We start from the raw sequence: 26262 nt of genomic DNA, 5'->3' as shown, positions 1-26262 counted from the left end.
TCACTTTCACATTGTTACTTAGAATGTGTGTAAAATGTGGTTAATCCTGCTTTGAACAGATACATCTCATCTTCTACTACCACTTATCCTCACTAGGTCCTTGGGGGTTGCTGGAGCCGATCCCAGCCACGAGCATGTGTTTTTAAGTTGGAGGAACCTAGAGTACCCAGAGAGAACCCACACAGACACATGGAGAATATGCAAACTCCACCCAGAAAGGCCCTAGTCAGACTAGAACCTGGACATCACATTGGGAGGCATCAGTGCTAAACACAGAGCCACTGTCCGTCCTGACCAGGTATATGTAGTACTTTGTTCATTTGTGTCGATAGATACGATTTAGCACACCTTCTAATCTTACATATTTGATCCATGGGGTACAGATTATGGGATAATGATTGAAACCTTGTTAGGGAGTGATGGTGAAACTTGTTAACCATTAACAGTCTGTCTCTACTCTATTGAAGGGTGTTATTTTTTATGTTAAGATCTGAAGAGCTGCTTTAAGCCTTGGGAAAAATAATTACCTAAAAATGAATGCTCTGTTAGGAGATGTAGAGATGAGGACCCAAACGCAGGACTAAAGAAGAGGCCAGAGTTCAAACAAAAGGTATTTAATTATGAACAAAAGGCGCTGCGTACGGCAGGAAAATCCAAAAAAATGAAAATCCAAAGACTAAAATCAAAGAAAGAATCATGGACCAGGCTTGGAGTCAAGGAATGTGGACATGGAGACAACATCTGGGAAGTAACATGAAGAAGGCAACATCAGGTAACATCAACGACGAGACAAGGAACAAAGGGAAGGCATGGCTATAAATTCAGAAGAGGGCTCAGGGATGACAAGACACGGGTGAAATGGATCAGGACAAAGACACCAGGAGAAACCAATTAATAATCAAGAGACAGACGAGGAAACACAGACAGGAAATCCAGAACTTAACAAAATAAAACAGGAAAACAAACATGACACAGACATGACAAAACCACAAGGAGGTACGACAGACAGGAAACTAAGAAACTTGACAAAATAAAACAGCAACACAAGACATGATCACAAAATTAAAGACAGACACAGACCCATGACATGCTCAGGACATCTGGTTGTTGAGAGGAATTGGCACATCATTTCCATCACTGGCAGTTCCTTGTCCATGTAAAACTCCAATAGAAGAACATTTTCTCAGCAGTCATGAAACAACAACAAAACATTTGTCTGAAGTGTCATCTCATTTCCAGGGAGAAGAGATTTAATATTCCTGGTTCCTGCTGCTAGTTTTAAATGACACTTCACTAAGTTCTGTAATGTTCTTTTTCTCAAAGCATAGAATCCACATTCAGATCATTTGATTTTATGTCTCTGAACTCTGAACGTTCAACCAGTCTGTTTGGTAAATTCTGCACATTTTACTGTGAGTCGTGTTCAAAGTGTAATTTTTTTATTTCCAAACCCATGATATTAAAAGCACACTTTGTTTACAAGCATATATATGTAGATACAAAAACATAGAACCAATGAAATACACCAATCAACAAAATAAAAAGGGCCCCCCACAGAAATTGAAACATTGAATAGGCATACAGTGTTCAGTAAACCTGTGTGTCCCTGATCAGTATCCATTGCCCATTGTGTCCTTCTCTTTTAATTTCTTTTAAAAATCTGAAACCTTAAAGCAATTCAGCATATTTGCTGGTGCTGTTCTTGTAAAGAGGTGAGATGACGGTGGAGGGCATCGATATCAGGACATCAAGGAGTCAAAAGCATCAGTGTAAGCAGGAAGGTGAGTAATGGAGAAGCCACCATGCCAGGAGAGAAGCCAAAAATGCTACAGCAGAAAGAACATCATGAATTAAGTTAAATGACACAGTGGAAATAAGACGAGTAACACAAATGCAGAATATCTGAGTAAATTGGAATACTATCATCATCTTCTCCTGAGTTCATGTAAAAGTCACATCATTATTTGATAGGAATATTAAAATTAAATTTAAATGTAAGATTCTCATGTTCTATAACCTTCTGTCCTCCTTCTGTCCTAGAGGATCAATGAAGTTTTCCAAGCCTCCAAGACATTTTTACAGCTTGCAAGTAGGACATGTTATCTGTAAAATGTAAAATGTCTGAGTAAACTGGAATACCTGTCATCTGTTGTAGGAGAAGTAGGAGGAGTGGTGACTGAGTTCCTGTAAAAGTACGAGCATTATTTAAAAAGATTATTAAAAATATAATGCCTTTGCAAAAGCATAGAGAAGTTTCAGTGACTCAGTGACATACTGTCTTACCGTGAACATGGGCCATTATCCTGAGCTCGGGGCGGATTTGTAATCCTCACTGTTGGGATCTGAGGACATGGAAGCGCACTTCCATTTACAAGAGGAGTGAGATCTATCAGAAGAAGAATGGATCAGTGAGGTTATTCAACATAGTTTCCACTATGGTGAAAACAGATGTGAATTTAACAATTAAAGCAATTGTCCTGCCTTGGAAACTGGAAACAAAAATGGCACTCCCTCCCTTGAGGAACTCTCTGGATTGAATTTCTTCCAAAGATGCCTGATTCAAGGGCATCAGAAATCCAGCAAAGAATGTCTCATTGTACTCATCTGTAACTTCAGTTCCAATCTTACGGGGATTGTCCCAGTAGTAGGTACCTGTTAACAGAAAGTATAGACTGTTTAACATGAAGGTAATTAACAAGTGGAGTTCTTGATTTTATGGATTTTTATATCTTGTAATGCTACCATTTCCATCATTCCAGTTTGGGTCAGTGGTGAGACTCCTTTCCTTTGACATCTGCAGCTGTATGTTGGGGTTCTGATCCAGCATTTTGATTGTCACCTGTCTATATGGGCAAGGCCACTCCAGCTGGTCATCATAGTCACCAGACACGAGTTGCACATGCATTCCAAAGAATTCTCTGTCGAATGTTGTTGCTATCCTGTAAGCATAGCCCTCTCTGGAGTACTGCCGTCGGCTGTATTTAATGTCTGAATATTTAGTTGTGTTCAAAACCTTCTCAAACTCATCCATCTGCATGGTTAGATGTGGACACTCTGTCTCAGACAGATTGATGTCATCAATTGAGAAGCCGCCCGTAGAGTTCCCTGGTCCTTTACGAACCTCAAACTCCACCTGGAAGTTCTTGGTGGCATTCAGAGGAACATGCTGGAGCTGCCAGTGAGATGTTGGTGTCCCTGGAAGGAGAATCTTTGGAATCAGTATGTTGAGCTCCTTCAGTGTAATAGATGGACTATATCTTAAATGCATATTGTGACAGAAGCAGTTTATCAGTATTTAACACAATTTAGAGCAGATACAGAATAGTCAACCAGTGTGATGTTACCAGTGATCTGTGCCATGAGGCGGAGGGTTCCTGTGGAGTCCTGTTCATCTTGAAACTCTCTCATCCAGATGTTGAGTTGGTCTGACTGGTTCCCACTGTGGTAATAGTAGAACTGGAGGCACTGGCTGGGACACTCCCTGTTGAGACTCATCCTCTGGGTCTGCAGCCAGGCTGAGTCTCCCTCCTGACCTGATGCTGTGCTAGCATGCATGAAGTGACCTGAACCTTGACCTAGAATCAAGTTGTCCAAACAGATATTTTGATGGGCCTTCAAATCTAATATCTTCATCCAAGTTATGTATCATTTAAGAAAATAATACAACAAACACAGACATTGTAGCACACCATTTGTCCCACTTCATATATGACTTACAATTTTCATTGTAAGTTGTCATTATCTTACATGCAAAACATTGTGAAAAACCATTTTTCACAAAGTAAATACATGTATTATTTAAGTTATTTCAATCCATTCAAGTTTTTATGCTTTCATGTCTTATTAGATCACACTTGGAAGATAATGCCAAACATGGGGACTATATACAGAATCAAAATGTATTTATTTATGTTTTCTTTTACTTTAATTTGATTTAGATATACCTTGATCACTATTTCCATTGGGTAGACTGGTGTGGTCAGAGGTAGGACCCCCACTAACATGTTGTACTCTTTCCCAGCCAGTACCAGTGCGTGAACAGCGGCTCATGTCACAGATAGTCTCTTCAGAAAAGCCACAGTACATCTTAAAGGCAATGGATGAATCTGTTAAGATTAAAGAACACAGGACTGACTTTCATTACTGAGGACATGAAATCTAAAATTTAAAGCTTCTCCGTTGTTGTTCTTTAATTCTGTTTATGATAAATCAGTTGATTATAGTGAATGATGATGAATGTTTTTACGTGATGTCAAAAACTTCCAAGTCCTGTGGTTCTCCTACGTGAAACTTACTTAATGTTAATCAGGCTATTAATAAGACATATGATGACTCGCAACTTTCATTGACTTTGCAATAGGAGTGGTCGCAATACAATAACAATTGCTGTAAATTCGAATATGAAAAATGACGTGAGCTTTTTCTGACATGGATCTCTTGTGGCTACGTGGATACTGACTGTTGTTGGTCAGGACCAATGATAAAACAGGCTGATGAACTCCTGCAGAAACTTTTCAGGTGGATTGTCTGCACATGGGTTGGATCAACAAAAAACTAGAAGGCTGTTATATTTAGATCCTGATCATTTAAGTTTTTCAAATGCTTCGTGAGCTGAAGAAAATGTAAAAATGCAACTGTAAGAAAAATATTAACTTTTGTGACCAAAACATTCTTGAAACTGGGTGCTGGTCATCGTAATGTTCAAGGTCTTACTGCATTGGTAGAGTAGGTTCAGCTCCATAACATCACGAGGACTCATTTCCAGCCTTTGACCAATCACATCCTGGAACTTTGGATCTTTGGTGATAACTGTTGATCCATTGCCATTGGAGAAAAAATTTTTGCCATAGTGCATCACTGAGAGGTAGTCATATGGGACTCCCTGGGTGGTGCTGTCTTCGCTGCTAACTATGCGAAAATTATTCTCACGACCTGGAGGACACATAAAAAACAGCCAATGAAAAGTCTTGAGATCAGCACATACGGTAAAGAATAATAGCCATTGAATGATTGCTAATCATTAATAAATTAATTAGTTTGTTTATGAATCCTGTTTTAAATACTTGAAGATATTTAACACTTATTATTTTTTTCAGATAGATATCTCATATTTAATGAACAATTACATGATGATGAAATATTAATCAAACCTTTTATGATGTTTTCAAATGCAATCGTCACATAATCATCTCTGTCGTATCTGGATTGTTCATGGTAGAAGCCGAGGGCATGGAGAAACTCATGTTCAACAGTGGCTAACCTATCACAAAATCTCCCGATGGAGAGGTTCTGTCCATTGGGAGAAACTCGCCCAATATATGAAAAGCATCTAAAGCAGAAAAACACGATTATGTGATGACCTGACCCAAGGCCTCAATTACCACAACTTGTGTACAGCCTAGGGCTGGGCAATATACCAGTTCATCATTGAAATTTTTAATATACCGGCATACCAGTGTATTTGATTATGCAGTGTTCAGAAACGTGGTGCAGCGAGACACTGTTTCAGACTGGATCATTTTCAATGTAGCGGTTCTAAACGCGCATGGAGCGACTGCGTCTCTGTGAGGAGTGGTGAAGATGGAAAGTTTGCGGCAGAACAAGAAGACCATGAAAACACGGAAGAACTTGTTCCAGAAAAGGTGCCATGTCAGTTCTGCAGGTTTTTTAGGGTGACTAGATGTCCCCAATTTCCGGGGACAGGTCCCGTTTTGGATGACCTGCCGCCCGTCTAAAGCTGCCCCCGAAAAAGTTCCCAGTTTTAGCGTAATGTAAAACAAAATGTTGCATGCAGACTACAACACCAGTTATTGTGGTAACCGGTCACACTGCATTACATTAGTAATTAGTACATTAGTAGTTTAAATGTGGTTAAGCAGGGCTCTCAAGTCTTATGCATTTCAACCCAGTCATACCGCCCAGCCCTAGTACAGCCATAAAACACAGTACATACCCACTCAGCTTTTGGACAGAAATGTAATATTCCTCCGAGTCCCTTGGTTTGAAGTCAATACATGATTTCAGCCTGAACTGGTCAAATGCTCTCAGGATGACTCCTTTAGCATTCATCTCTTCCATTGTTCATGAATTGTGTTGTACAAAAAAACATGATAATAATGTTGAAACAAATATCACACAACATCATAACTGGTGCTATTCTTGCTTGTGCATATCATTCTGAGGAGCTGCTCTCTTTTTATGGGTGTTAGAGGTGGATTGTGAAATACGATGTCAGTCATGAAGCTTTATTGCTGTTTTCTCTTTCCATTATGTAGCTTCTCCATATCAACAGCCAGTTTATTGTTGAATTCTTGATTTATAGTCATGTAAAATTTGTAATAACCACTTGAAGAGGTTACAAAAGTTGTTCTCCTGATACAGATAAATATTCAATATTGTCATTTAACAATAAAACAAGAAAGAAGAAAATGAAACACAATACCAAGGTCCTTTTCCAAGACATATGGAACTGGAGACGTCCACAGTTTGTTATCACCAATGACAACACTCCTTTGTGTGTTTGGAGCCTAAGATGTATGAGACTTGGTAATATACAGTATGGTAACACAAAACATCCACGTAATATTTGCACACATGTTTTACACTTTTTTTTTATAACTACAACAGACTCACCTCCAAGATATCATCAGGTAAATCTAAGACAAAGCATACAAAGTGTTTTTAACAGGGAAGACAACAACTAATTATAATTAAAAGTCACACATGTTAAATTCACACAATGTCCATTTAATGAAATAAAGATATTTAACTTTACCCTTGTTTATTTCTGGAATGTCTTTGTCTTCTCCAATGTCTACAAAATCAGAACAGATTATTTCTTATACAGTAGCACTGACTGAGTAAAATATATTTAGCTGAACTGATGTCATGAAATAAAAGAAGACCAAGAAATAATACACTTACCCACTATCATTGGTCCATTCTGTGGAGAGAGAGTTTCATTCATCAGCATGTTATGTTAAATAAGAATCAACTCAGTTCTATCTCGTTGTTTCTGGTTATAAGAACCTTTCAAATGTTTGCATTTGTACTCAGGGTTCAGTATTATTGGAAATATGTCTAACAGAGCTTAAAGAATATTCATTTGTTAAATATCAAAAATAAAGCTGCATTTTCATTACTTTAAATAAGATAGCACAATGATTCAGCAACAGATGAACTCTTACTGGCTTTGTGGGGATTGCTGATGAAACTGCCACATTCACCACCAGGAAAATGAAGACTTTCATCCTCATAGTGTGTCTTGAATTAAATCAGATTATATGAAGAACCATGAAAGTAAAATCAAACATGAATGCAAATACTTCATTTTTCAACTAAGTCTTTCAGTTGTTTCATTTGTGTGTAGAAAACCTCACCTGTCTTAATCTTCTGCCACCCTGATTGTTTTGCTCCTTAGTTGCACATTAGAAGCTTCGTCAGTGTGAGGCGACTTTAATGATGCACTTGAAACAGGTTTAAGAGAATCATGCGGAAATGATGTTGTCAGCTTCAGATGTCATGTCTTTTCTAAACAATCTGGTTTGATTGCAAGACAAAACTCCTTTCGTTTCATTCTTATCTGAGTCAGTGTCAGTACATAGTAGATCGAGGATGATTCCATGACTTCCAGAGAACAATAAGTTCATGCCTACTTAGTTTTAGCTCCTAATCACTCAAGGCCCTTTGAAATGTATCCCTGTACAGCACAACAGTGTTCAATATTACAGCTGTAGTGCTGATTTATTTCACTTAAACAAAGTAGCACTTTGTGTGCTACTTAAGTGAGGTGGCTATGGCTCAGTAGGTAGAGCGGGTTGTCCATAGAACCAAAGGGTTAGTGGTTTGATCCCCTGAGTGTGCCATGTATCGAAGTAACCTTGAGCAAGACATCGAACTCCCAGTTGCTCCCAGTGCAACTGGCACTGGTGTGTGAATGAGTGGGTGGATGTGTCTGTGACTGTAAAAGCGCTTTGAGTAGGTAGAAAAGTGCTATATAAGAGCAAGACCATTTACCATGATTTGTTTGTCAAAATCATAAAGTGAATTCTGACTGTGTTAAAAAAAACACAGCTATACTGTCCAGAGAAATGTTTTATTGTTGAGAGGAATCTAATCACATCCTGGCACATAGCTGCCGGGAAGAGCTCGTCTGTGCAAAACAAGTAATTCTGGTTGAACAAACTTGTTTTGTCAACAGCCATGAAAAGCGGAAAATACACACACCTTTATTTTCAACCTTCCTCTTGTCGCAAGTAGGAATCCTTCTTTGCTTTTGTCATTCTCAGAGTATGTGCATTGCGTGCTTCAAGTTCAGGGTTGGTGTTCCAGCTTGTTTACTTGTTACAGAGGTTATTTGAGAACATTTCAGAGGTCGGACCAAGAAAAAAATACACTTTCAGCTAATCATCTATACAAAGTGTTCCCATCACCAAAAGTCAACCATTTTATTAGAACTTTCTCAACGTACTATATAGTTCAGTGTCAAATTCCCCCAAAATAGAGTCAAGCTACGCCATGTGTCCCTCCTCAGTAGTCACTGGGTACTGCTGCTTCCCCTTTTTAGCATATCTAGATAACAACAACAAAATGGCTGAACTCTAAAAGGAATTTGGCAAATTTGCTGCTGCTGTCCATGTAAAGAGGTGAGATGTGGATAGGAGACGCCCTTCAACGAGTCAAAAGCATCAGTGCCAGCAGCAGGGTGAGGAGAGGAGATGCCACCATGTTGGGAGAGAAGCCAAAAATGCTACAACAGAAAGATAGTAATACATTTAATGGAATGACACACCAAAGACGTTTAATAAGTAGCACAGGCAAACGTAACTTACTTAACTGTGAGGCCTGATGTTTCATAGGGGACAATCTGTGTAATCTGATAACTGCAAGCATCTCAAAACAGAGCATCATCTGGATTTCTAGTCTCAAAGTAACAAGACAGCAGTGCACTTATTTGGAATATTGCAGTGAGTTTTGTCTTATTTATTGGTTGGAGGCTAGTGCCAGGGCCAAAAACTCAGTAAACACGTTGGAGTAGATGCTCATGGTTAGTATGTCAGTGCTGCTTTCCAGTGCTTTTTACAGTAAACCTACAGTATGTGTCCCCCCTCAGTATTCATTGCATATCGCTGCCCCCCATTTTAATTTAGATAAAGAACAGAAAAATGGATAAACTCTAAAAGGAATGGCAAATTTGCTGGTGCTATCCATGTAAAGAGGTCTACATAGTCAGGTAGAGAAGTTCATGTCTTGCAGCTCTACTTCTGTCATTATTATGTACGTGAGTAATTTTTTAAACCCATCATCTTCACAACTAACACAACAGCAACAAATCTTTGCGGATGTAAAATGTGTGCGGAATCTGGAATACCTCTCATCATCTGTTTTTTTTTTTTTTTTTTTTTTTTTTTTTAGAACATATCCTGATTGTTAATAAACATTCATCACATCACCACCCCTTGATTGGTGCGTGTGGCATTCCTAGAAGAAGGCATGCCGGGTCCAGACCCATGTCTTCATTGAAAACTACATTTAACTTTGAAACTACTTTTACCCAGAAATCCTGAATATGGGCACATAGGGTCCATACCGTGTGTATGTAACTACCAATCTCCTTACCACACTTAACACACATATCTGACTGTTTCAGGTCCATTTTATGTAAAAGTTGAGGTGATATGAGCTTGAGCCCACATTTGTAGGACTGCATTATTTACTTTACTGGACTTATAAAGGGTCTCGTAGCAGTGCCTCACAATAATCCTATTACTACATATTTTGTTAAGTAATTGTTTATTTGGTGACATTTCCAAGTTAAATGTACGGCCAGTCTGATTCTGAATAAAACTTCTAACTTGCAGGAACCTAAAAAAGTGTGTTCGAGGTAGATTATATTTCAACCTTAACTGATCAAATTACACCATTCTATCATCTTAAAATAAGTCTTTCAGAGTATTAATACCTGCCTTTTCCCACAGAGAAAACTCATTATCTATCATCCCTGGAGGAAAGTCTGCATTTCTTAGTATTGGGTGATTGGTGAGAGTACATTAGTTCTTTTTTCCCATTTTTTAACCATATCCCAAGCCTCTAAAGTAAAGCCTGATCAGGTGATCTGCAGCCAGGCAGCCAAAGGTGAGCAGTGGGGGAGGGTGATTAAGAGGTTACAAAAGGAAGCTAGGGCAGAAAAATCAGGTTGGATTCTTCTCGTTTGTGCTGTGACAGAGAGCAGACCAGTGTCTGCTTCTGACTTTGTCCAACCTCCGACCTGCATGCTTTACCTCCTCTGTTGACAAGATTGCAGGCCAGGGCCATCCCAACTGTCCCACCGCGAGGAAACAGAGATGCAGCATCAGGCACAATGAACTATTCATATGCAACTACACTACAAAAAGTGTCTACAGAAAGAATTGTGTTCACCAAATGAAAACTGCGGACAATTAATTGAGGGCAAAGTTGAATTTATTATTAACTTACACAGGAAAACTTAGAAGGTCGTATAATCTTTCCCTGCACAGCAGCACCCTCTGGTGGCACCTAACGCAAAGACGGCACTGCATTCAACTCTGCCATTGTTCACGAATTGTGTTGCAAAATAAATGCAAATACTTTAATTAAGTCTTTCAGAAACACATGTCAAATTAACAAAAGGTCCATAGTGTGTCTTGAATTAAATCAGATTATATGAAGAACCATGAAAGTAAAATAAATGCAAATACTTTAATTAAGTCTTTCATTTGTTTCATTTGTTTGTAGAAAATCTCACCTGTCTTAATCTTCTGCCACCCTGATTGTTTTGCTCTTCAGCTGCACATTAGAAGCTTTGGAGAGAAGAGAATCAGATGTTATGTTGCCTTGTCCCACCTTGATTTTCGTTTCCTCAACTCCGTATGACAAGCTTTGGCTGTGAGGGGACATTATAATGATACTTGTAAAACAGGTTTGAGAGATCTTGACAAAAACATGCACCCAGTGCCATGAATATTCACAATGATATTGCCTTCCTTGTTTTGATTGTAATGTGAACGTTGTATGTCACTTTCACATTTTTACTTAGAATGTGTGTAAAATGTGGTAAATCCTGCTTTGAACAGATACATCTCATCTTCTACTACCACTTATCCTCACTAGGTCCTCGGGGGTTGCTGGAGCCGATCCCAGTCACGAGTATGTGTTTTTAAGTTGGAGGAACCTAGAGTACCCAGAGAGAACCCACACAGACACATGGAGAATATGCAAACTCCACCCAGAAAGGCCCTAGTCAGACTAGAACCCGGACATGACTAGGAGACATCAGTGCTAAACTCAGAGCCACTATGCTGTCCTGACCAGGTACAGTATATGTAGTACTTAGGAGATGTAGAGATGATGACCCAAATGCAGGACAAAAGAAGAGGCCAGAGTTCAAACAAAAAGTATTTAATCATGAACAAAAGGCGCTGCATACGGTAGGAAAATCCCAAAAAATGAAAATCCAAAGACTAAAATCAAAGAAAGAATCGTGGACAAGGCTTGGAGTCAAGGAACGTGGCATGGAGACAACATCTGGGAAGTAACATGAAGAAGGCAACATCAGGTAACATCAACAACAAGACAAGGAACAAAGGGAAGGCATGGCTATAAATTCAGAAGAGGGCTCAGGGATGACAAGACACGGGTGAAATGGATCAGGACAAAGACACCAGGAGAAACCAATTAATAATCAAGAGACAGACGAGGAAACACAGACAGGAAATCCAGAACTTAACAAAATAAAACAGGAAACACAACATGACACAGACATGACAAAACCACAAGGAGGTACGACAGACAGGAAACTAAGAAACTTGACAAAATAAAACAGCAACACAAGACATGATCACAAAATTAAAGACAGACACAGACCCATGACATGCTCAGGACATCTGGTTGTTGAGAGGAATTGGCACATCATTTCCATCACTGGCAGTTCCTTGTCCATGTAAAACTCCAATAGAAAAACATTTTCTCAGCAGTCATGAAACAACAACAAAACATTTGTCTGAAGTGTCGTGTCATTTCCAGGAAGAAGAGATTTAATATTCCCGGTTCCTGCTGCTAGTTTTAAATGACACTTCACTAAGTTCTGTAATGTTCTTTTTCTCAAAGCATAGTATCCACATTCAGATCATTTGGTTTTATGTCTCGGAACTCTGAATGTTCACCAGTCTATTTGGTAAATTCTGCACATTTTACTGTGAGTCGTGGTTAAAGTGTAATTTTTTTTTTTATTTCCAAGCCCATGATATTAAAAGCACACTTTGTTTACGAGCGTATATATGTAGATACAAAAAATAGAAGCAATGAAATACACCAATCAACAAAATAAAACGGGCCCACCACAGAAAGTGAAACATTGAATAGGCATACAGTGTTCAGTAAACCTGTGTGTCCCTGATCAGTATCCATTGCCCATTGTGTCCTTCTCTTTTAATTTCTTTTAATAATCTGAAACCTTAAAGCAATTCAGCATATATGCTGGTGCTGTTCTTGTAAAGAGGTGAGATGACGGCATCGATATCTGGACATCAAGGAGTCAAAAGCATCAGTGTAAGCAGGAAGGTGAGTAATGGAGAAGCCACCATGCCAGGAGAGAAGCCAAAAATGCTACAGCAGATAGAAAATCATGAATTAAGTTAAATGACACAGTGGAAATAAGACGAGTAACACAAATGCAGAATATCAGAGTAAATTGGAATACTATCATCATCTTCTCCTGAGTTCATGTAAAAGTCACATCATTATTTGATAGGAATACTAAAATTATATTTAAATATAAGATTCTCATGTTCTACAACCTTCTGTCCGAGAGGGTCAATGAAGTTTTCCAAGCCTCCAAGACGTTTTTACAGCTTGCAAGTAGGACATGTTATCTGTAAAATGTAAAATGTCGGAGTAAACTGGAATACCTGTCATCTGTTGTAGGAGGAGTAGGAGTGGTGACTGAGTTCCTGTAAAAGTAAGAGCATTATTTAAAAAGATTATTAAAAATATAATGCCTTTGCAAAAGCATAGAGAAGTTTCAGTGACTCAGTGACATACTGTCTTACCGTGAACATGGGCCATTATCCTGAGCTTGGGGCAGAGTTGTAATCTTCACTGTTGGGATCTGAGGACATGGAAGCGCACTTCCATTTACAAGAGGAGTGAGATCTATCAGAAGAAGAATGGATCAGTGAGGTTATTCAACATAGTTTCCACTATGTTGAAAACAGATGTGAATTTAACAATTAAAGCAATTGTCCTGCCTTGGAAACTGGAAACAAAAATGGCACTCCCTCCCTTGAGGAACTCTCTGGATTGAAGTTCTTCCAAAGATGCCAGATTGTTCCAGCCAATCCGAAATCCAGCAAAGAATGTCTCATTATATTCATCTGTAACTTCAGTTCCAATCTTACGGGGATTGTCCCAGTAGTAGGTACCTGTTAACAGAAAGTATAGACTGTTTAACATGAAGGTAATTAACAAGTGGAGTTCTTGATTTTATGGATTTTATATATTTTGTAATGCTACCATTCCCATCATTCCAGTTTGGGTCAGTGGTGAGACTCCTTTCCTTTGACATCTGCAGCTGTATGTTGGGGTTCTGCTCCAGCATTTTAACAGTCACCTGTCTATATGGGCAAGGCCACTCCAGCTGGTCATCATAGTCACCAGACACAAGTTGCACACGCATTCCAAAGAATTCTCTGTCAAATGTTATTGCTATCCTGTAAGCATAGCCCTCTCTGGAGTACTGCCGTCGGCTGTATTTAATGTCTGAATATTTAGTTGTGTTCAAAACCTTCTCAAACTCATCCATCTGCATGGTTAGATGTGGACACTCTGTCTCAGACAGATTGATGTCATCAATTGAGAAGCCACCCGTAGAGTTCCCTGGTCCTTTACGAACCTCAAACTCCACCTGGAAGTTCTTGGTGGCATTCAGAGGAACATGCTGGAGCTGCCAGTGAGATGTTGGTGTCCCTGGAAGGAGAATCTTTGGAATCAGTATGTTGAGCTACTTCAGTGTAATAGATGGACTATATCTTAAATGCATATTGTGACAAAAGCAGTTTGTCAGTATTTAACACAATTTAGAGCAGATGGTACAGTGTGATGTTACCAGTGATCTGTGCCATGAGGCGGAGGGTTCCTGTGGAGTCCTGTTCATCTTGAAACTCTCTCATCCAGATGTTGAGTTGGTCTGACTGGTTCCCACTGTGGTAATAGTAGAACTGGAGGCACTGGCTGGGACACTCCCTGTTGAGACTCATCCTCTGGGTCTCCAGCCAGGCCGAGTCTCCCTCCTGACCTGATGCTGTGCTAGCATGCATGAAGTGACCTGAACCTTGACCTAGAATCAAGTTGTCCAAACAGATATCATGATGGGCCTTCAAATCTAATATCTTCATCAAAGTTATGCATAATTTAAGTTATTAATTTAAGAAAATACAACAAACACAGACATTGTAGCATGCAATTTGATTCACTTCATATAAGAGTTTACATTTTTTCATTGTGGAATGTACATTTATTAATTAGATTTATTATAGTATAATAGTTTATTGTAACTATTTAAGTCCATTTAAGTTTTTATGCTGTTTTGTCTTTATTAGATCACAATTGGAAGATAATGCCAAACATGGGGAATATATACAGAATCAACATATACCTTGATCATTATTTCCATTGGGTAGACTGGTGTGGTCAGCAGTAGGACCCCCACTAACATGTTGTACTCTTTCCCAGCCAGTACCAGTGCGTGAACAGCGGCTCGTGTCACAGATAGTCTCTTCAGAAAAGCCACAGTAAATCTTAAAGGCAATGGATGAATCTGTAAAGATTAAAGAACACAGGACGGACTTTCATTACTTAGGACATGAAGTCTAAAATTTAAAGCTTCTCAGATTGTAATAGTTGATATTATGAAGTGCACCTTCACGACACATGTTACCTAGATACGCCAGCAGACAGCGCCATGTTTTATTATTTTAGTCTCGTGGCACTTGCCATAAATAGATGCATGTGTTGGAGCTCTTGTTCACCCTTTGCCACGGCATTCAATAAACAACGAGCACTGTGGAAACCCCAGTTCAGTGTGGCTGTGAGTGTTCCTGCTAAGCTAAGTCAATCCACCACCACAGACCTTGAAGCGTTACAAGTTGTTGGCTGATGAACTCCTGCAGAAACATTTCATGTGGAGGAAAGACTTGTAGGCACGTGGGTTGGATCAACAACTAGAGAACAACAAGAACAAGAACTAGAAGGCTGTTATATTTAGATCCTGATAATTTGTTGAGACCCTGATTAAGTTTATCAACTGCTCCGTGAGCTGAAAAAATATCAAAAAAATGCGCTTAAGCTGTTGGAAAAACATTTACTTTTCTTTTGATAATGGTGCATTGTGTGCACTGTGACTAAACCATTCTTTAAACTCGGTGTTGGTCATCGTAATGTTCAAGGACTTACTGCATTTGTAGAGTAGGTTCAGCTCCATAACATCACGGGGACTCATTTCCAGCCTTTGACCAATCACATCCTGGAACTTTGGATCTTTGGTGATAACTGTTGATCCATTGCCATTGGAGAAAAAATTTTTGCCATAGTGCATCACTGAGAGGTAGTCATAAAGGACTCCCTGGGTGGTGCCGTCTTCACTGCTAACTTTGCGAAAATTATGCTCACGACCTGGAGGACACAGAAAAAACAGCCAATGAAAAATCTTGAGATCAGCACATATGGTAAAGAATAATGAATCACTGAATGATTGTTAATCGTTAAGAAATGATTTAGTTAATTCATGAATCCTGTTTAAAATACTTAATTTTTCAGATAAGTATCTCAATTTAATGAACAACAAAATGATGATGAAATATTAATCAAACCTTTTATGATGTTTTCAAGTGCAATCGTTACATAATCATCTCTGTCGTATCTGGATTGTTCATGGTAGAAGCCGAGGGCATGGAGAAACTCATGTTCAACAGTGGCTAACCTATCACAAAATCTCCCGATGGAGAGGACCTGTCCACTGGCAAAAACTCGCCCAATATATGAAAAGCATCTAAAGCAGAAAAACACACATTAGTACTATTATGTGATGACCTAAGGCCTCAATTATCACAGCTTGTGTACAGACATAAAACACAATACATACCCACTCAGCTTTTGGACAGAAATGTAATATTCCTCCGAGTCCCTTGGTTTGAAGTCAGTACATGATTGATTTCAGCCTGAACTGGTCAAATGCTCTCAGGATGATTCCTTTAGCATTCACATCTTCCATTGTTCATGAATTGTGTTGTACAAAAAAACATGATAATAATGTTGAAACAAATATCACACAACATCATAACTGGTGCTATTCTTGCTTGTGCATATCATTCTGAGGAGCTGCTCTCTTTTTATGGGTGTTAGAGGTGGATTGTGAAATACGATGTCAGTCATGAAGCTTTGCTGTTTTCTCTTTCCATTATGTAACGTCTTCATATCAACAGCCAGTTTATTGTTGAATTCTTGATTTATAGTCATGTAAAATTTGTAATAACCACTTGAAGAGGTTACAAAAGTTGTTCTCCTGATACAGATAAATATTCAATATTGTCATTTAACAATAAAACAAGAAAGAAGAAAATGAAACACAATACCAAGGTCCTTTTCCAAGACATATGGAACTGGAGACATCCACAGTTTGTTATCACCAATGACAACACTCCTTTGTGTGTTTGGAGCCTAAGATGTATGAGACTTGGTAATATACAGTATGGTAACACAAAACATCCACATAATATTTGCACACATGTTTTACACTTTTTTATAACTACAACAGACTCACCTCCAAGATATCATCAGGTAAATCTAAGACAAAGCATACAAAGTGTTTTTAACAGGGAAGACAACAACTAATTATAATTAAAAGTCACACATGTTAAATTCACACAATGTCCATTTAATGAAATAAAGATATTTAACTTTACCCTTGTTTATTTCTGGAATGTCTTTGTCTTCTCCAATGTCTACAAAATCAGAACAGATTATTTCTTATACAGTAACACTGACTGAGTAAAATATATTTAGCTGAACTGATGTCATGAAATAAAAGAAGACCAAGAAATAATACACTTACCCACTATCATTGGTCCATTCTGTGGAGAGAGCGTTTCATTCATCAGCATGTTATGTTAAATAAGAATCAACTCAGTTCTATCTCGTTGTTTCTGGTTATAAGAACCTTTCAAATGTTTGCATTTGTACTCAGGGTTCAGTATTATTGGAAATATGTCTAACAGAGCTTAAAGAATATTCATTTGTTAAATATCAAAAATAAAGCTGCATTTTCATTACTTTAAATAAGATAGCACAATGATTCAGCAACAGATGAACTCTTACTGGCTTTGTGGGGATTGCTGATGAAACTGCCACATTCACCACCAGGAAAATGAAGACTTTCATCCTCATAGTGTGTCTTGAATTAAATCAGATTATATGAAGAACCATGAAAGTAAAATCAAACATGAATGCAAATACTTCATTTTTCAACTAAGTCTTTCAGTTGTTTCATTTGTGTGTAGAAAACCTCACCTGTCTTAATCTTCTGCCACCCTGATTGTTTTGCTCCTTAGCTGCACATTAGAAGCTTCGTCAGTGTGAGGCGACTTTAATAATGCGCTTAAAACAGGTTTAAAAGAATCATGCGGAAATGATGTCATCAGCTTCAGATGTTTTGTCATTTCTAATCTGCTTTGATTGCAAGACAAAACTCCTTTCGTTTCATTGTTACCTGAGTCAGTGTAAGTACATAGTAGATCGAGGATGATTCCATGACTTCCAGAGAACAATAAGTTCATGCCTTTAGTTTTAGCTCCTAATCACTCAAGGCCCTTTGAAATGTATCCCTGTACAGCACAACAGTGTTCAATATTACAGCTGTAGTGCTGATTCATTTTACTTAAACAAAGTAGCACTGATTTGTTTGTCAAAATCATAAAGTGAATTCTGACTGGTGGAGTTTCAAATAATTGAGTGTATCATTGAGTACATCCCATGGAAAGTATTGAGGGTTTTCTTTTTTTAACAATTATGCAAATATTTTGATGAAAATGTTGCGTAAACGTTTCATTGTAATTTTTTCCTTTCTTAGGTCTTTGGGTTATTAAATAATCATTCAACCTGTACATTATGCAAGTAACTTTGAAACTGTAAAGAAAATCATCTACAAGTGGTGTAGCTTTAACATAACCTGCTATCCCAGCATCACTGCCTCAGGAGCCGGATAGTTTTCAACATCCTGGCACATAGCTGCTGGGAAAAGCTTGTCTGTGCAAAACAGGTAAGTCTGGTTTAACAAACTTGTCTTTTCAACAGCCATGAAAAACTGAAAAGACACACATTTATTTTCAACCTTTCTCTTGTCACAAGCAGGATTCCTTCTTTGCTTTTGTCATTCTCAGAGTATGTGCATTGCGTGCTTCAAGTTCAGGGTTGGTGTTCCAGCTTGTTGTCTTGTTACAGAGGTTATTTGAACCAAGAAAAAAATACACTTTCAGCTAATCATCCAAACAAAGTGTTCCCATCACCAAAAGTCAACCATTTTATTAGAACTTTCTCAACGTACTATATAGTTCAGTGTTAAATTCCCCCATAATAGAGTCAAGCTACGGCATGTGTCCCTCCTCAGTAGTCACTGGGTACTGCTGCTTCCCCTTTTTAGCATATCTAGATAACAACAACAAAATGACTGAACTCTAAAAGGAATTTGGCAAATTTGCTGCTGCTGTCCATGTAAAGAGGTGAGATGTGGATAGGAGACGCCCTTCAGCGAGTCAAAAGCATCAGTGCCAGCAGCAGGGTGAGGAGAGGAGATGCCACCATGTTGGGAGAGAAGCCAAAAATACTACAGAAGAAGAAAACAGAAAGATAGTAATACTTTAATCTTTATACTTTAATCTGTGTAATCTGATTAAACTGTTGCAACTTGCAACAATGCTTTGATGTGATCAGTAATGTTGTTTATGTAAATGCTTATTCATGTACAATTCTCATGGCCAGACCCAACAGTAATAAACATCTATCTATCTATCTATCTATCTATCTATCTATCTATCTATCTATCTATCTATCTATCTATCTATCTATCTATCTATCTATCTATCTATCTATCTATCTATCTATCTATCTATCTATCTATCTATCTATCTATCTATCTATCTATCTATCTATCTGTTGCAGCTCTACTTCTGTCATTATTATGTGCGTGAGTATTTTTTTAAACACATCATCTTCACAACTACCAACAGCAACAAATCTTTGCGAATGTAAAATGTCTGCGCAATCTAGAATACCTCTTGTCATCTGTTGTTTGAGGAGGTGAAGACGTGGTGGTTGAGGACCTGTAAAATTCATAGCATTATTTGGCAGGAGTATTAGAATAAAATTTCCGTGCAAAGTCCTGCAAATTTTTACTTGAAATATTGTTTTATCAAAAACAGAAAACTTTTGAAGTTGTAGTGTGTCACAGACCAGAGGTCACGCAGGAGTCTCTGTATTTTTTTTTCTTACTTTTACTGAAGTCATACTCCTTACCTAAACATCACACGTTACAAGGATTACTGAATTTACAGCCTTCAGAATGAATAATAAATATTAAAAAAATGCTTAATCCACCAAAAAAAAGTCTTGTCTCGTCTTTTAGACGCAGTAGGCCTACTTAAAGTTTTACATTCAACAGATTGATGAGGTTCATCGTGTCTTCTTTTTGAGATATGTACTATGTTTGTCTTACCTTTAGACATAAAATTTGTTTACCTGCTTGACAGTTTCGACTGTGTCTCCAGTCTTTGTCATTTGACGTGTTGCTGACGTGACATTTATCAGCAGGTATGCAAGAGGGCGTGATCCGACAGACCTGCCAGAGTCTGTCAGGCCAGCCAGCTGATAAATAACAAGTGAGCAACATGTCCGATGACCAGAGGCACAGTCAAAACTGTCAAGCAGGTAAACAAACATCTCCTCCAAATCTCATGTCTGAAGATAAGAAAAACATAGTACATATTTACATTCAGCAGTTTTAGCATATTTTGTCATAAAATGTATCCCACAGCAAGGAGTCTTTATTTTTAAATCAAAAATTCCTTTCATTTGGTATTAACAACAAATTTTAATAGAACAACCTAACATCCATTTCTTTTAATCTGAAGTTAGTTTTTATATTAAGTCTTAAATTTTCATGACTACCGTTGCAAGTATTGTTTACTCATACAATTCATTAATCTGCATTCATGATCTGCAGTGGCATAAAGTAAATGACCCAGCAAATGAAAGACATAATAATAAACTTCCTAAGTCAAGTTATACTTCAAGATAAAAAGATCAACAAGAAGACTTTTTAGTACCATGTGAGTTCTATAAATATTCCTCTCACATCTCCTATGCATCTCTGCAAGTGTAAAATGTGTAAATTGGAATACCTGTTATCATCTGTTGTTTGAGGAGTTGTAGTGGTGCTGGTTGAGGGCCTGTAAAAGTCATAGCATTATTTAAGAGGAAGACCTACAAGGTTTTGATAAAATTAGATGTTTCTATAATGCAACTTGACTTTATTTAAAGACACAATGTCTTACAGTGAGCATGGGCCATTATCCTGAGCTCGGGGCGGATTTGTAATCCTCACTGGTGGGATCTGAGGACATGGAAGTACACTTCCATTTACAAGAGGAGTGAGATCTATCAAAAGAAGAATGGATCAGTAATGTCATTCAACATAGTTATAGATTATACAACAACATTTCCACTTTGGTTTAAAGAGATATGTTACAAATGAAAACCATTGTCCTGCCTTGGAAACTGAAGACAAAAATGGCACTCCCCCCCTTGAGGAACTCCTTGGATTTCATTCTTTCCAAAGACGAAGAATATGAGCCAATCAGAAATCCAGCAAAGAATGTTTCATCGTACTCATCTGTAACTTCAGTTCCAATCTTACGAGGATTGTCCCAATAGTACCTACCTGTTAACAGACAGCATGTTTAACATCAAGATAATTGGCAAATGTTGTAAGTAATTTTTTAAAGGATTTTTTTATGTTCTTGAAAACTTACCATCACTGCTGGCTAAATTTGGGTCGCTGGTGAGACTGAATTGACTTGACATCTGCAGCTGTATGTTGGGGTTCTGATCCAGCATTTTGAATGTCACCTGTCTATATGGGCAAGGCCACTCCAGCTGGTCATCATAGTCACCAGACACGAGTTGCACATACATTCCAAAGAATTGTCCGTAGAATATTGTTGCTATCCTGTAAGCATAGCCCTCTCTGGAGTATTGCCGTCCGCTGTATTTAATGGCTGAAAACTCAGTGGTGTTCAAAACCTTCTCAAACTCATCCATCTGCATGGTTAGATGTGGACACTCTGTCTCAGACAGATTGATGTCATCAATTGAGAAGCCACCTTTAGAGTTCCCTGGTCCTTTACGAACCTCAAACTCCACCTGGAAGTTCTTGGTGGCATTCAGAGGAACATGCTGGAGCTGCCAGTGAGATGTTGGTGTCCCTGGAAGGAGAATCTTTGGAATCAGTATGTTGAGCTATTTCAGTGTAATAGATGGACTATATCTTAAATGCATATTGTGACAAAAGCAGTTTATCAGTATTTAACACAATTTAGAGCAGATGGTACAGTGTGATGTTACCAGTGATCTGTGCCATGAGGCGGAGGGTTCCTGTGGAGTCCTGTTCATCTTGAAACTCTCTCATCCAGATGTTGAGTTCGTCTAAGTGGTTCCCACTGTGGTAATAGTAGAACTGGAGGCACTGGCTGGGACACTCCCTGTTGAGACTCATCCTCTGGGTCTCCAGCCAGGCTGAGTCTCCCTCCTGACCTGATGCTGTGCTAGCATGCATGAAGTGACCTGAACCTTGACCTAGAATCAAGATGAAATCACAAAATGCATTGTGACAAGCCATTTGTCCCACTTCAATAATTAGTTACAGTTTTGATTTTCAATAAATCCATCATGCAATTGGGATTTATTATTTATTTTTACTAAGTTTTAAATTCATATGCAAGCTTTTAAATCATGTCAGGAAAACATTTCTCCAATAACCTGATGATCCTCTAATGATAGTGCTCGCATGTAGCATTCTCAAGAAGGAAGATTTTTTGCTGAGATTTTAGACGAGTGTGGAATTGATTTGCAGAGCTATCTCTTGCAATACAGAAAAGTTTTGGGGGCTGTCTTTAGTTCTCAGGTGTAAGACAACAATACATGGGGGGGGGGACCAAATAGTTTTCAGAAATCTGACCTTGATCACCATTTCCATCGGGCAGACTGGTGTGGTCAGAAGTAGGACCCCCCTGAGCATATTGTACTAGTTCCCAGCTAGTACTAGTGCGTGAACAGTGTTTCATTTGACACATAGTCCCGTCAGAAAAGCCACAGTGCATCTTGAAGGCAATGGATGAATCTGTAAAGATTAAAGAACACAGGATAACATGTTATAAAATACATTAATGCTGGTGTGGTTATTCTAAACTGACTACTATCCAGTTTGTTGATTATATGAATTATTTCTTTGTAAAGCAGGAATTCACTATCTGTCAAGTCTCAGTGCAGCTCTCATTTTTCAAAAGAACCCTAAAGGTCTGTTCTACAGCATCCACCTGTAACCTAGTCAACATGTTTGGCTGGGCGCCAATTTTTGAAATCTATTCTGAACAAACAGGCTCATGGCTGTAGTCTTATGTTTGACGTCAAATAGTTCTGCAAACTTGAGACTAGTTTAGCATTTCTCAGAAACATGACTTTCACCGTTCAGTTTGCAATAGTGACTGACTGTTGTCTGGCAGTTCCAAAGATGAGCCTCTAGGGCAAATGGTTGGTGAACAAACTATGTATCTTTGGGAGGTGAGTCTACTCTGGGCAGTGTGCCTATCAGCAGTCGGTGTTGGCTTATTTTAATCATGACTGTGTTCTTTCCTTAAACCTAAGACCCCGGATTTAATTTGATCTGTGTCAAATCTAAATTGTCATTTGCAACAACATGGTCATTCTATTAATCAGGGCACCAGATCAGAAATGGTCTCTGGGTCCCTGGATAATATGGAAACTAATGATACATTTAGATCCAAATATACATCCAGCTTACATATCTGGAAAGTAACTTAAGGCTCCAGGGCTGAATTAAAAACTTGACTGGTGACTGTGATAATGGAAATATTTCTTTATCTTTTGATAATTCACAATGATATCAATAACTGAAGCAATCAATACCAAATAATTCTTTAAACTGGGTGCTGGTCATCGTAATGTTCAAGGACTTACTGCATTTGTAGAGTAGGTTCAGCTCCATAACATCACAGGGACTCATTTCCAGCCTTTGACCAATCACATCCTGGAACTTTGGATCTTTGGTGATAACTGTTGATCCATTGCCATTGGAGAAAAAATTTTTGCCATAGTGCATCACTGAGAGGTAGTCATATGGGACTCCCTGGGTGGTGCTTTTTTCACTGCCAATTTTGTGAAAATTATTCTCACGACCTGGAGGACACATAAAAAACAGCCAATGAAAAGTCTTGAGAACAGCACATACGGTAAAGAATAATGAACCACTGAATGATTCTTAATCATTAATAAATTATTTAGTCAATTTATGAATCCTGTTTAAAATACTTGAAGATATTTAACACTTATTAATTTTTTCAGATAGGTAACTCAATTTAATGAAAATGATGATGAAATATTAATCAAACCTTTTATGATGTTTTCAAATGCAATCGTCACATAATCATCTCTGTCGTATCTGGATTGTTCATGGTAGAAGCCGAGGGCATGGAGAAACTCATGTTCAACAGTGGCTAACCTATCACAAAATCTCCCAATGGAGAGGACCTGTCCACCAGAGAAAGTTCGCCCCACATATGAAAAGCATCTGAAACGGAAAAACGGAAAGGTGGCCTGAAATTTCTTTATTGGGAACTGATTCTACTTTGCCAATGACTTATGCAGTGATGGAGAGAAGAGTAACAACAAAGTAGCCATATATGTCATCTGAATGCGGCAGAGTTGAATTTGCATACAAGAAATTGGTTCTAAATGGTTGTAGGACTATTCAATCACAGCGGTATGTTTTCTCTGTACCAGCTGAAACACACCCTGTAATGAAATCCCAGCATTATCTTACCAAACTCAGACTCTGACAAGAATTGGGTTTGACTATGCCTGACCAATTTAGCCGACCAAGTTATTATCAGTGAATTATCAAAATAGGGCACACATTTTTTGTTGTCCAACATGTCAATTGGAAATCTGTATTTCATATTATAAAACTCAATAAAGACTAAGAGGGGTAATTAGATTCATAAAAACAAACAAGCAAATACATACCCACCCCGCTTTTGGACAGAAATGTAATATTCCTCAGAGTCCCTTGGTTTGAAGTCGATGCATGATTTCAGCCTGAACTGGTCAAATGCTCTCAGGATGAGTCCTTTAGCATTCATCTCTTCCATTGTTCATAGGAATTGGGTTGTAAAAAAAAAAAAAAAAAGAAATGTTAAGACAAATAATTGCACATCATAATTGGTGTTATTCTTGCTTGTGCACATTATTCTGAGGAGCTGCTCTCTTCTAGATGGGTGTTAGAGGTGGATTGTGAAATACTATGTCAGTCATGATGCTTTATTGCGGTTTTCTCTTTTCATTATGCAGCATCTGCATGGCAACAGCCAGTTTACTCACAGCTGCTGAATTCCCAATTTACAATAATTTAAAATTAACTAACTTTCCCTATCAACCACATGAAGAGGTTGTCAAAGATGAGCTCCCAACAGACGCATATATTAAATGTTATTAAGTAAATAAAATTATATTTACCAAGGTCCTTTTCCAAGACATATGGAACTGGAGATGTCCAGAGTGAGTTATCATCGATGACAGCACTTCGTTGTATGTTTGGAGCCTAAGATATATGAGATATACATATATATGATTGTGTGTGTGTGTGTGTGTAACACAAAAAATAAATATTTTAATAATTTATACATTGATGCACAAAATGTAAAACTCACCTCCAGGATATCATCATGCAAATCTAACACAAAGCAGCACAAACAGTATTATGTTTTTAACTCAATAAACTTTAAATCAATAATTAATTGTCAATCAGTGTTCATTTTGAAGTGCGAAATTAACAAAACAATCTCCCAAAAGGCTCATTAACAATGTGAAGATGTTTACCCTTGTTTGCCTCTGGTATGTCCTTTTCTTCACCAACATCTACAGGTAATTTTTTCGGAAATATTAATTCAGTATATATATATATATATATATATATATATAAAACTTTTTTTTAAATTGATTTCATGAAATAAAGAACAACAAATAATACACTTACTCACTAGCACTGGTCCATTCTGCAAAGAGAGATCATTTTATAGTTTATATGGAACATATAAACTCCACCTAATTTTTGTGCTTAACAGAAATTTCACCAGAGAAATAAGAAATAAATGAACTCTTACTGGATTCATGGAGACTGCTGATGAAACGGCAATGTTCACCACAAGTAAAATGTAGTGTTTCATCCTCATTGTGTGCCTTGGACTTATCTTGAATAAGACAAGATAACAATCAGAATATATGAAGACCCATGAGAGTAAAATCAATAAATGCAATCAGGCTATGCAATATTAAAACTTTCGTTAAATTAGTTTTAAAATTTTGTTGAAATTGTCCAAAGAAAATCTCACCTGTCTTTACCTTGTGTCACCTTGACTGTCCCTCAGCTCTGCATGAGAAGCTTTCTCTGAGGAGACTTTTATACTACTTGTGCAACATAAGAAAAAGAATTTGTACATTTCAGAGACACGTGTGACCTGTGTTGGACGTTATGTCACATTTAGGAACAATGGCTGTTTTTGTTGCAAATTGACAATTGTTGATGATTGATTGATGTCATGCCACAGTCACGTCTTATCATTAGCACCTGTTTAGTGACGTTAATACAAAGGGTCTTGGGTAATTCCATGGGTGAGAAAAGCCAGGTCACGCTCAATTTGTTTTACTGATCCTAATCTCTGGAATTTGTTGCATTTACCTAGACACTAGTGTTCCATTTAAATAACACTTCTGTACTGTACTGTACTGTAGGAATGCTTTATTGTTGAGAGGATCCTGGACATGCAACTTACATTCTTGCACGTATGCTACTACCTAGTCCCTTTGAACAAGCTAATTTTCTTAACAGACATGAAAGGGAAAAAA

At 38.0% G+C, this 26262-nt stretch overlaps 3 protein-coding genes across 6 annotated transcripts; all 3 read right to left on the bottom strand.

The window, feature by feature from the left end:
- Positions 1 to 993: 993 nt before the first annotated feature.
- Positions 994 to 10788, bottom strand: LOC125016951 (meprin A subunit beta-like). 3 transcript variants are annotated; one of them, XM_047599744.1, is made up of 16 exons: positions 10766 to 10788; positions 7188 to 7263; positions 6925 to 6943; positions 6776 to 6814; positions 6634 to 6656; positions 6443 to 6527; positions 5954 to 6071; positions 5151 to 5329; positions 4714 to 4932; positions 3945 to 4106; positions 3345 to 3575; positions 2743 to 3195; positions 2482 to 2652; positions 2284 to 2386; positions 2140 to 2184; positions 994 to 1826 (listed from the first exon to the last, which is right to left on the bottom strand). In XM_047599744.1, the coding sequence occupies exons 2-16, from the start codon at positions 7254 to 7256 to the stop codon at positions 1748 to 1750; spliced, it is 1995 nt and encodes a 664-aa protein (XP_047455700.1). In that variant the 5' UTR covers positions 7257 to 7263; positions 10766 to 10788; the 3' UTR covers positions 994 to 1747. The 3 variants fall into 3 exon arrangements, with proteins under 3 accessions (XP_047455700.1, XP_047455699.1, XP_047455701.1); XM_047599743.1 differs by lacking the exon at positions 10766 to 10788 and adding an exon at positions 7380 to 7460; XM_047599745.1 differs by lacking the exons at positions 5954 to 6071; positions 6443 to 6527; positions 10766 to 10788 and having other exon boundaries at positions 995 to 1826; positions 7188 to 7265.
- Positions 10789 to 11432: 644 nt separating this feature from the next.
- Positions 11433 to 17721, bottom strand: LOC125016952 (meprin A subunit beta-like). The gene is made up of 14 exons (XM_047599746.1): positions 17581 to 17721; positions 17389 to 17464; positions 17126 to 17144; positions 16977 to 17015; positions 16835 to 16857; positions 15885 to 16063; positions 15469 to 15687; positions 14672 to 14833; positions 14123 to 14353; positions 13531 to 13983; positions 13266 to 13439; positions 13068 to 13170; positions 12927 to 12968; positions 11433 to 12624 (listed from the first exon to the last, which is right to left on the bottom strand). The coding sequence occupies exons 5-14, from the start codon at positions 16846 to 16848 to the stop codon at positions 12546 to 12548; spliced, it is 1656 nt and encodes a 551-aa protein (XP_047455702.1). The 5' UTR covers positions 16849 to 16857; positions 16977 to 17015; positions 17126 to 17144; positions 17389 to 17464; positions 17581 to 17721; the 3' UTR covers positions 11433 to 12545.
- A 647-nt stretch (positions 17722 to 18368) lies between these two features.
- LOC125016950 (meprin A subunit beta-like) lies at positions 18369 to 25804 on the bottom strand. 2 transcript variants are annotated; one of them, XM_047599740.1, is made up of 17 exons: positions 25749 to 25804; positions 25521 to 25607; positions 25394 to 25412; positions 25237 to 25275; positions 25068 to 25090; positions 24874 to 24958; positions 24385 to 24502; positions 23751 to 23929; positions 23320 to 23538; positions 22301 to 22462; positions 21688 to 21918; positions 21096 to 21548; positions 20834 to 21004; positions 20619 to 20721; positions 20466 to 20513; positions 19341 to 19388; positions 18369 to 18892 (listed from the first exon to the last, which is right to left on the bottom strand). In XM_047599740.1, exons 2-17 carry the CDS (start codon positions 25587 to 25589, stop codon positions 18814 to 18816), a joined length of 2046 nt encoding a protein of 681 aa, XP_047455696.1. In that variant the 5' UTR covers positions 25590 to 25607; positions 25749 to 25804; the 3' UTR covers positions 18369 to 18813. The 2 variants fall into 2 exon arrangements, with proteins under 2 accessions (XP_047455696.1, XP_047455697.1); XM_047599741.1 differs by having other exon boundaries at positions 25759 to 25782.
- Positions 25805 to 26262: the final 458 nt, after the last annotated feature.

The sequence above is a fragment of the Mugil cephalus genome, chromosome 11, assembly GCF_022458985.1.
Source record: "Mugil cephalus isolate CIBA_MC_2020 chromosome 11, CIBA_Mcephalus_1.1, whole genome shotgun sequence".
Taxonomy (NCBI): Eukaryota; Metazoa; Chordata; class Actinopteri; order Mugiliformes; family Mugilidae; genus Mugil; species Mugil cephalus.
The sequence above is the reverse complement of the archived record's forward strand: the minus strand, read 5'-3'. Positions and strand labels throughout refer to the sequence as shown.

Excerpts from the sequence above, each read along its gene's own strand:
- LOC125016951 (XM_047599744.1), bottom strand. The coding sequence starts at position 7,256 with ATGAGGATGAAAGTCTTCATTTTCCTGGTGGTGAATGTGGCAGTTTCA. Across the intron at positions 6,657-6,775 it reads CATTCCAGAAATAAACAAGG|ATTTACCTGATGATATCTTG; the intron begins GTAAAGTTAAAT and ends GCTTTGTCTTAG. Across the intron at positions 3,576-3,944 it reads CAATGGAAATAGTGATCAAG|GTCAAGGTTCAGGTCACTTC; the intron begins GTATATCTAAAT and ends ACTTGATTCTAG.
- LOC125016952 (XM_047599746.1), bottom strand. Across the intron at positions 15,688-15,884 it reads ACTTGAAAACATCATAAAAG|GTCGTGAGCATAATTTTCGC; the intron begins GTTTGATTAATA and ends TGTGTCCTCCAG. Across the intron at positions 12,969-13,067 it reads GATAATGGCCCATGTTCACG|GAACTCAGTCACCACTCCTA; the intron begins GTAAGACAGTAT and ends TTACTTTTACAG.
- LOC125016950 (XM_047599740.1), bottom strand. The coding sequence starts at position 25,589 with ATGAGGATGAAACACTACATTTTACTTGTGGTGAACATTGCCGTTTCA. Across the intron at positions 25,091-25,236 it reads CATACCAGAGGCAAACAAGG|ATTTGCATGATGATATCCTG; the intron begins GTAAACATCTTC and ends GCTTTGTGTTAG. Across the intron at positions 23,930-24,384 it reads TCTGTCCAAAAGCGGGGTGG|ATGCTTTTCATATGTGGGGC; the intron begins GTATGTATTTGC and ends TTTCCGTTTCAG.